We start from the raw sequence: 9,604 nt of genomic DNA on the forward strand, positions 1-9,604 counted from the left end.
TGGTCTACAGAGTGAGTTCCAGGACAGCCAGGGCTACACAGAGAAACCCTGTCTCAGAAACAAAACAAAACAAACAAACAAACAAACCCAAAAAACAAAAATGAAAGATCTCGGGGTTCAAATTAATTGAGACTGCTGGTCCTCCTACAGGATTGCCCCTCAGCTTCTTTCAGCCTTCCCTAATTCAACAATGGGGTCAGCTGCTTCTGTCCATTGGTTGGGTGAAAATATCTGCATCTGACTCTTTCAGCTGCTTGCTGGGTCTTCCGGAGGGCAGTCATGATCCCTTTTATTGAGTGCTCCATAGCCTCAGTAATAGTGTCAGGCCTTGAGACCTCCCCTTGAGCTGGATCCCTCTTTGGGCCTGTTGCTGGACCTTCTTTTCCTCAGGCTCCTCTCCATTTCCATCCCTGTAATTCTTTCAGACAGAAACAATTATGGGTCAGAGGTGTGACTGTGGGATGGCAATCCCATCCCTCACTTGATGTCCTGTCTTCCTGCTGGAGGTGGGCTCTATAAGTTCCCTCTCCCCACTATTGGGCATTTCATCAAAGGTCCCTCACTATGAGTCCTGGGAGTCTCTCACCTCCCAGGTCTCTGGTGCACTCTGGGGTGGTCCCCCCAACCTCCTATTTCCTGAGGTTGCCTGTTTATATTCTTTCTGCTGGCCCTCAGAGCTTCAGTCCTTTTCCCTCCCCCAATACCAGATCAGGTCCCCCCACCACTGTCCTCCCACCCCATCCACTTTCCCTCCCAAGTCCCTCCCTCCTTCCCCACTTATGATTGCTTTCTTCTCTCTCCCAAGTGGGACTGAGGCGTCCTCACTTGGGCACTTCAGCTTGTCAAGCTTTTTGAATTCTGTGGACTGTATCTTGTTTTTTTTTTTTTTTTTTTTTTGTGCTAATATCCACTTACCAGTGAGAAGGAAGGAGTCTTACTGTGTGACTCTGACTGTCCTGGAACACAATTTGTAAAGTAGGCTTGCAGAGGTTTTCTTGCCTCTGCCTCCTAAGTGCTTGGACTAAACTCTTGTGCTGACTAAACCATGCCTGACTAAAGGCTGTTTTGTATGAATAAGGACTGCCATACAGAGCACTTGGAAGATTAGGAATAAAAAGAATTATCCTAAGGTGACAAGAGAACCCTTTTAATTCTATTTAAAGGCACAGTGCTCTGGGCTTTGTAGTGAGCTATCATGCCAGGCCCAGTGACTGTATAACCCAGGTGTGGTGGCACATGCCTGTGACCCCAGCGCTTGAGAAGTAGAGAAAGGAAAGATCAGAAGTTCAAGGTCATCTTGACTATATCCCCAACTCTACTCCTGGCCAATCGGGACTACCTAAAACCAAACCAAACCAAACTAAACCAATCCAAACCTGAAGGCAGGGCGTTTCCAGGAAACTGCTGTTTCTTTGCCCTCATTGCAGCTGCTGTGACTTGAGGGGAAACATAGGAAAATCTAATGTATGTGACTTGTTAGATTTTATCTCAAAGAGCATGGCCATGGTTCTCAAGCTTTGTGTATCCCACAACTCCTGTAGAAATTTAAGAAAATGAAAGCACCAGGTATGTGTGTGTGTGTGTGTGTGTGTGTGTGTGTGTGCCTGTAGGGATATGAGGGGTCTAGGGGATGATGGTGCACACCACTTAATTCCAGCACTCAAAAGGCAGGAGAAGCAGGCAGATCTCTGAGTTTGAGGCCAGCCGGATCTACAGAGTGAGTTCCAGGACAGTCAGGGCTACACAGAGAAACCCTGTCTTGAAAAACCAAAAAAGAAAAGTAAAGCCAATGTTGAAGACCCATCTTCAGATGTAGAGTCAAGAGATGGATGGGCCCAAGAACACATACCCCTTTAAAAAAATATATGCTGGTTTTTATTTATGTGTATATTTCCGTGCCCATATGAGTATATGCAATTCAAATACAGATGTCTGCAGAAGCCAGAAGAAAGTGTAGAATCCCCTGGAGCTGGAATTACAGGTGGTCCTGCCTGAGCCACTTGATATGAGTGCTGGGAATCAAACTCTGCTACTCTGGAAGAGCAGCAAGCACTCTCAGCCAATCAAGAGTCATCTCTCCACTATCCCCAGTCCCCAACAGAGTCTCATGTGACCCAGGCTGGCCTCAAGCTCTCCAAATAGACAAGGATGGCCCTGAACTTCTGATTCTCCCACCTTCACCTCCCAAGCTGAAATTATAGGTATGCACTACGAGGCCTGGTTTATGCAGTCCTGGGGATTGAAGTAGGGCCTTCTGAATACCAGGCAAACACTCTACTGATTCAGCTACATCCTGAGCCAGGAACATAAACGTTAACACAAGCTATCTATCTGTGTAATTCTGACCCTGTGGTCCTTAGATGGCTCTGAGAGACACTAATGCAGAGGGGTTGGGTTTCTCGGGTGCGCTGCCTTACTGTCTAACTGGCGTGTTCACACACCCCACACATTATACATTCCTTGAGAAGGAAGCACTGAAGCACTGGAGCTGGGAATGTGGCTCAGTTGGTGAAGTGACTGCCTCACAAGCACGAGGACTGGTACTGGCTGGTTTTCTATCACTTGACACAAGCTAGAGTCACTGGGGAGAAAGGAGCCTCAGTTGAGAAAATGCCTCCATAAGATCCAGCTGTAGGGCATTTTCTCAATTAGTGATCAATGGAGGAGGGCTCAGCCCATTGTAGGGGGTGCCATCCCTGGGTAGGGCAGACTTTATAGCCATGGAAAGGAAGCAAGCCAGTAAGCAGCACCCCTTCATGGCCTCTGCATCAGCTCCTGCCTCTAGGAGCCTGATCTGTTTGAGTTCCTGTCCTGACTTCCTTCAATGATGAACAGCAATGTGGATGTGTAAGCCAAATAAACCCTTTTCTCCATAACTTGCTTTTTGGTTGTGGTGTTTTGTCACAGCAATACAAACCCGAACTAAGACAGGACTTGAGTTCAGGCACCATAATCCACATAAATAAACCACGGGTAGTAGTATACATATGTAATCCCAGCACTGGGAAGGCAGAGGCTGGTAGACCCTGGCTTGCCAGCATAGTCTATTTAGTGAGTTCCAGGACAGTGAGAGACCATAAAAACCAAGGTGTTTAGCTGTTGAGATGGCTTAGTATGTAAAAGGGCTTGCTGTGCACTGGAAACCTAAATTCAGCCCCAGAACTCACAGTGGAAGGAGAGCACAGACTCCTAAATGAATGTCATCCTTTGACTTTCACACACATATACCATAAACGCGCGCGCGCATGCGGTATCATTTGTTTCTTCCAGGCATTAAGATTAAAACTGATTGGCTCCACACAGGGAAGTTGCTCAGCTCTGTGGTCTGGAAACCAAAGGAAGTTGAGTAAAACTAGTGTCCGAGTGCGTTCAGGTGCTCCTGAGCACAACACTTTTGCTTGCTGTGGCACGAGGGACTGACCCCAGGGCCTCACACAAGCTGGACAAGTACCACACCACTGAGCTGCAGCCCTGGCCCCAGGGTTCATAAGCTTGGAGTACCAACTGTCTCTGGGAGGCAGTCTTCATTGTGATAAGATAAAGCTGTCCCTGGTTATTGAGTGACTGGCCCGATGGGGCCACATTCCACACAACCTTTAGATTCCTGTACTTAAATCAAGCTTGCATCAGCACACATGGATGGGACGGTGCCTTCCTAGCCAGTCCTCATTCAACCTTTCAACATGGACAACTTAATCATGCGCTGCCAGCATGAACTCTATCCTTTGGTTGTTGTTTGCTGTGTGCATGTGTGTGTGTATGTGTGTGTGGTGTGTGTGTGGTGTGTGTGTGTGGGGGGGCTGCTTGTTAGTGTTGTTTGGGGTGCTTCCCAGGAGCTGTGTGTGTGCCCCTTGACACTGAACAGGGACAGCTTTATCTTATCACAATGAAGACTGCCTCCCAGAGACAGTTGGTACTCCAAGCTTATGAACCCTGGGGCCAGGGCTGCAGCTCAGTGGTGTGGTACTTGTCCAGCTTGTGTGAGGCCCTGGGGTCAGTCCCTGTGGGAATGCCCAAGTCTGCAGTCTCCTCCAGGTCAGTGTCTCTCTCACTCAGAGCCACCCTAAAGGGTCTGAAGCAGACACCCATGGAGGTTTTGGTTTACATTTCTCTAATGGTAACTGAGGTTTTACATGTTTTGTTGTTTTGCCAGTGCCGGAGAAGTCCTTAGCCCATTTTTGGATGGTAGGATTTAAGATAAGGTCTTACTATGTATCCCTGGCTGGCCTCAAATATACAAACCTGTCACCACATCCAACTCTCTGCTTCCTGTTGTTATGCATTTGTTTATCTTCCCCACCCCCACCTCTTTCTGGCTGGGTGTAGTGACACATACCTTTTTTTTTTTTTTTGGTTTTTCGAGACAGGGTTTCTCTGTATAGCTCTGGCTGTCCTGGACTCACTTTGTAGACCAGGCTGGCCTCGAACTCAGAAATCCGCCTGCCTCTGCCTCCCGAGTGCTGGGATTAAAGGCGTGCGCCACCACGCCCGGCTGACACATACCTTTAATCCCAGCACTTGAGAGGCAGGATTTCTGTGAGTTCAAGACCAGCTTGGTCTACATAGTGAGGTCAGAAAACAGTAAGAGCTACATTGTGAGACACTGTCTTGAAAAAAAAAAAATCTTTTCTTCTTCTTACCTTTTTTTCCTTGTTTCTTGTAACCCAGGTTGACCTTGAACTTGCTATGTCACTGAGGATAGCCTTAAGTTCTCATTCCTCTTTCTTGCCTCCATCTCTTGAGCTATGCTGTGCTGGGAATGTAGCCCAGGGCTCTGTGCAGGCTAAATAAGTGCTCTACTGACTTAATTAGTCTCAGCACTCATTTTACTTAAGTCGTTTTAATTAGTTAAGTAATTAGTTTATGAGTCTGCATCTCATGTGCTCCCAAGATGACCCTGAACTTCTAGTCAGCCTGCTCCCACCTCTTCAGTGCTTGGGTTAAGGCCTGTGTCACTATGCCTTATACAGTGTCGCTTGTGCAATGCAGGGGATGAAACCAGGCCTTCCTGCATACTTGGCAAGCACTCTTCCAACTAGCTATATCCCCAGTCACATTGCTCATATAAAAATTTAAGTATCTATCTGTCTATCTATCATGTATGTATGTATGTATGTATGTATGTATGTATGTATTATCATCATGTATGTGAGATGAGTTTAGGAGTGCATATGCAAGGGCATATGTGTAGGGGTCAGAGGACAATCTGGGGAACCGGTGGTTCTTTCCTTCCCCTGTGAGTTCCAGGCTGTTGGGCGTGCTAGCAAAGCACTTTTACCAGCTGAACAATTTTGCTCATTTAAAAAGGTGTCTTTTCATTCCTGTGTGTATGTGCTTCACTGTTTGCCGTGCCATCTGTGTACCAGTGCACTGGGAGGCCAGAGAGGGAGTTGGATCCTCTGGAACTGAAATCACAAGCAGTTGTGAGCTGACAGATGTGGGCACCAGGAGCCAAGTTTGGGTCCTTTGGAAGAATAGCAAGTGCTCTAACTGTCAAGACGTCTCTCTAGCCCCCACTGTGTCAATTCAAACAGAATTACACCCCTCAGGGCTCAGGGCTCTGGGTGGAAGAGGAGGTAGAAAGACCGAGTAAGAGGCAAAGGTGAAGGATGACTCCCAAGAACCAGTGCTTTGCAGACACAACAGGACTGCTGCACTCACACAGGGCCTTCGAAGGCTCAAGTCTGACGGGGCCAGGCTCCCAACACAGAGGGGATTAGTAGACAGGAGGTCCCATGCCTAACCAAGAACCTATCTGCAACTGGTTCCTGCTTACAAAGGAAAGCACTTTTCTCCAATGGTTTCTCACTGGGTATACTAACCACACTTCAGAACAGGCCCCATTTGGGAGCAGGCTTACACAAAACGAACTCAGTGATACTTTGTAAACTTTCTGTCTCATAGCACTCTGAACATTTTTTTTTTTTGTCTTATTGGTCTTTTGGTTTTTTGTTTGTTTGTTTTTGTTTCTGTAGGGTTTGTTGTATGTGTCTATCCCTTATTTAGAGAGAGGGAGAGAGAAAGGGTATGGAATTGGGTAAGTATGTAGGTGGGAAGGTGCTGGGTAAGAGGTAAACTGTGATCAGAATATATTGTATGAAAAGTTTTTCAATAAAAATTGAATTATATTTTGTCTTGCTATTGACTTCCGTCTTACTATTGAGTTCCTTTATGAGGAAAGATTTCAGGCCAGGCATGGTAGTACACACCTTTAATTCCAGAACTCAGAAAGCAGAGGCAGGATTTCTGCTAGTTGGCCAGCCTGGTTCACATAGTGAGTTCTAGGTCCATCAAGGGACACAGTCTTTTTTTAAAAAGGGCTTCTATGTTTTAGTTTTAAACTTTTGTTTGTTAGTTTGGGTTTGTTGTTTTTTTTGTTTTGTTTTGTTTTGTTCTGTTTTTAAATACAGGGTTTCTCTGTGTAATAGGCCTGGATGTCCTGGAATTCACTCTGTAGACCAGGCTGGCCACGTACTTATAGAGAAGAACCGTCTGCCTCTGCCTCCTGAGTGTTGCAATTAAAGGTGTGCACCACCACACTCGGTTACTTTTTAAATTTTTAACACAAAAATTTAAACTTCTTTATTGTTGTTTGTTTGTTTTTGAAGACAAGGTCTCACTACGTGAAGTTCTGGCTGCTCTGGAACTCACTCTGTAGACCAGGTTGGCCTTGAACTCAGAGATCCTCCTGCCTCTGCCTCCAAGTACTGGGATTAAAGTCTTGGGCACGATGACGAGCTAAAAGTTAGCTTCTTTATATTCACACTATTTATAACAAAACTTTTATCATTTAAAATTGGCAGAACAAAGCCAGGCGGTGGTGATGTACCCCTTTAATCCCAGCACTTGGGAGGCAGAGTCAGGCGAATTTCTGAGTTCGAGGCCAGCCTGATCTACAGTTCCAGGACAGCCAGGGCTATACAGAGAAACCCTGTCTCGAAAAACAAAACAAAACAACCCCCCCCCCCCCAAAAATTGGCAGAACAGGACAGAATGACAACATTAGAGCTATGTGTGTAAATAGCACTATTTTAACATACTGCTTCTCTTTCTCTCTCTCTCTCTCTCTCTCTCTCTCTCTCTCTCTCTCTCTCTCTCTCTCTCTCTCTCTCTCTCTCTCTCTCTCTCTCTCTCTCTCTCTCTCTCTCTCTCTCTCTCTCTCTGCAGGGCAGGGATGGGGAATCTCACTATTCGGTCATGGCTGGTCTTGAACTCGTAGAGATTTGCACACCAGGCTGACTTTGAAGTTCTAATTGTCCTGTTCAGTCTTTCGATTTATAGGCGTGCACCACCACACCTGGTTAATTTTAATGTGAAGGCCCTACCAAAAAGATTTTGTCAGTGAGTGGGCAAGAATTTATCCATAGGGATACTCACTGCAACACAGTTTGTTAATGGTGAAGACTGTGGGAAGAATTGTGACTTATAACCTTCCCTTCAAAGGATACAAAAAGACAGTTGCATAGACTTGACCCTCAGGAAGGGTTTTAGAAGATAGTTTTCAAGAGACTGAAGAGACCCTCAGCACTTAAGAGCACTGGCAGTTCTTCCAGAGGACTCAGGTCTGATTCCTAACACCCACATGGCAGTTCACAACCCTTTGTAACTCCAGTTCCAGGGGATCCAAGGGCACAGTCACCCTTATGGTGCTCAGATATACATGCAGACAAAACACCCATATACATGAAATAAAACCACACACACATACACACACATACACACACATAGATAATTCACGTGCACTTAGGATATGACTTAGTGGTTGCCTGACATGCACAAGCCTGGGTTTTAGCCCAGCACTGAATAAAACTGGATGTGGTGGAATATGCTTGTCATCTCAGATGAAGGAAGGAAGAGAAGAGGTTCAAAGTTATCTCTTGGCCACACAGTGAGCCAGCCTAGGCTACAAGAGATATTATCTCAAAGGAAGAGAAAAGATGTTTCAGACAAATGCAGGACACATTTGTGTCCCCTTTGGAAATGTTCACATTATACATTCTCAGCAGTGCTTAGATCTGGTGGGGGGTGGGGGTGGCGATCTCCTGGAAGCGCACAGTTGGGAGGGAACATCACCTTGTCAGTGTGTACTCACCCTGAGAAGAGTACTTCCTGTGGTAAACGTCAAAGGCTTTCCTGTGGGCATTGCTGAGGGTTTGGAGACCAGAAGCTTTCAAATGCTGGTGGGGAAGATCCATGATCACTTTCTCCAAGTCACTGAAGGTGAACCAGATCTCAACAAGGTCCCCAAAGGACTGAAAAGCCAATGCAGCATAGTCAGCAAAGAGGTCAGCATAGCCCCCGTCTCTCTGGATGGTGCTGGTGGGTGGCATCTGGTGGAACAGGACCACCATGGGCTGAAGCTGGGCATCCTTCAGGGACTGGAGGAGATGTCGGTAGCACTGCACTACTTCCTGGTCTGGATTCTTGGAGCTTCCTGTTGGGAGAAGTTGTGCCCATGCCAGAAGTACTTTGTAATGGGTAACCTGGCTGGCCCGAAGACTGCTGAAGTACTGAGGCAAGAAGGAGGGCAGTGGCTGCTGGCAGACATAGATGTCGGTATCACCAGCTACCAAATCAGAGCCCTGCTTTCCCAGCGGATGGTTCAGATTACGCACTAAGTCATTTGTTAGAGGACCAGCAGCTGAAATAAAATTTCTGTCAGATTCCCAGTCATTCCCCTGGCATGAAAGACCCAGGAGGATGGTACTGAGGAAGAGTGCTGTCCAAGGCAGCTCCATGGTCAAGGAACTGCTAGAACCGTGTGGAAGGAATCCTGACTTTATGAGCACAGCCAAGGCTGTAAAATACAGTGATTATCCATACAATATTTAACTGGGTTATCTAGGACAGATAAATCAGAACTTGGATCAACTGGTATAACCTTCAAGGGGAAAAGTGTTTTAAGTTTGTATATACATGTTTGTGTACTTGTGTGCACACACAGGCCAGAGGTAGAACTTGGCTGTCTTCCCCAATTGCTAGTTCCAGGGAACTGTCTCGGCCTCTCCAGTGCAGAATTACAGATGTTCGTCATCACAATGGAAGAAAGAAAAGGAAAACACGGGAACTTGAATAGCAGTGCTCGTCTTTAACTGCTCGTCTTTAACTCGGTCAGCACTCAGGAGGTTGGGGTAAGTGGATCTCTTAAGTTTGAGGCCAGCCTAGCTTACATAAGTGAGTTTCAGGCCAGCCAGAGCTAGTGAGACCCTGTCTAGAAAAAGCAAAAGTTTGACAGGGGTACGAGTGGAAAGTTGGCTCAGTGACCTAAGAGTAGTTGCTGTTTATGCAAAGGATGCAGGTTTGGTTTCTAGCATCCAAAAGGTGACTCACAAAGGGATCTGAGGCCTTCGCACCAGGCATGCATGGCACATATACATACGTGCAGGCAGAACACTCACACACATAAATCCATCTTGTAAAGGAGGAAGCAACCCTTCTCTGTATGCATGTGCACATGAGAGTGTGAGAGTGCGTGTGTGCGAGTGTGTGAGAGTGCGTGCGTGTGTGCGTGTGTATGTGCACATGAGAGTGTGAGAGTGCGTGTGTGAGAGTGCGTGTGTGTGAGAGTGCGTGCGTGTGTGCGTGTGTATGTGCACATGAGAGT

The 9,604-nt window shown here is 46.5% G+C and overlaps 1 protein-coding gene across 1 annotated transcript in view; it reads right to left on the reverse strand.

Annotated features, from left to right (window-relative positions):
* Lct (lactase) overlaps positions 1 to 8,738 on the reverse strand; it is a 44,257-nt gene extending 35,519 nt beyond the window's left edge. The window contains exon 1 of the mRNA XM_021175421.2: positions 8,093 to 8,738. Within this exon, the coding sequence (XP_021031080.1) occupies positions 8,093 to 8,738 (646 nt within the window). The remainder of the gene's footprint in view (positions 1 to 8,092) is intronic.
* Between the last annotated feature and the right edge of the window lie 866 nt (positions 8,739 to 9,604).

Source organism: Mus caroli, unplaced genomic scaffold (genome assembly GCF_978045245.1).
Source record: "Mus caroli unplaced genomic scaffold, Mus_caroli_1 scaffold_1, whole genome shotgun sequence".
NCBI classification, from domain to species: Eukaryota; Metazoa; Chordata; class Mammalia; order Rodentia; family Muridae; genus Mus; species Mus caroli.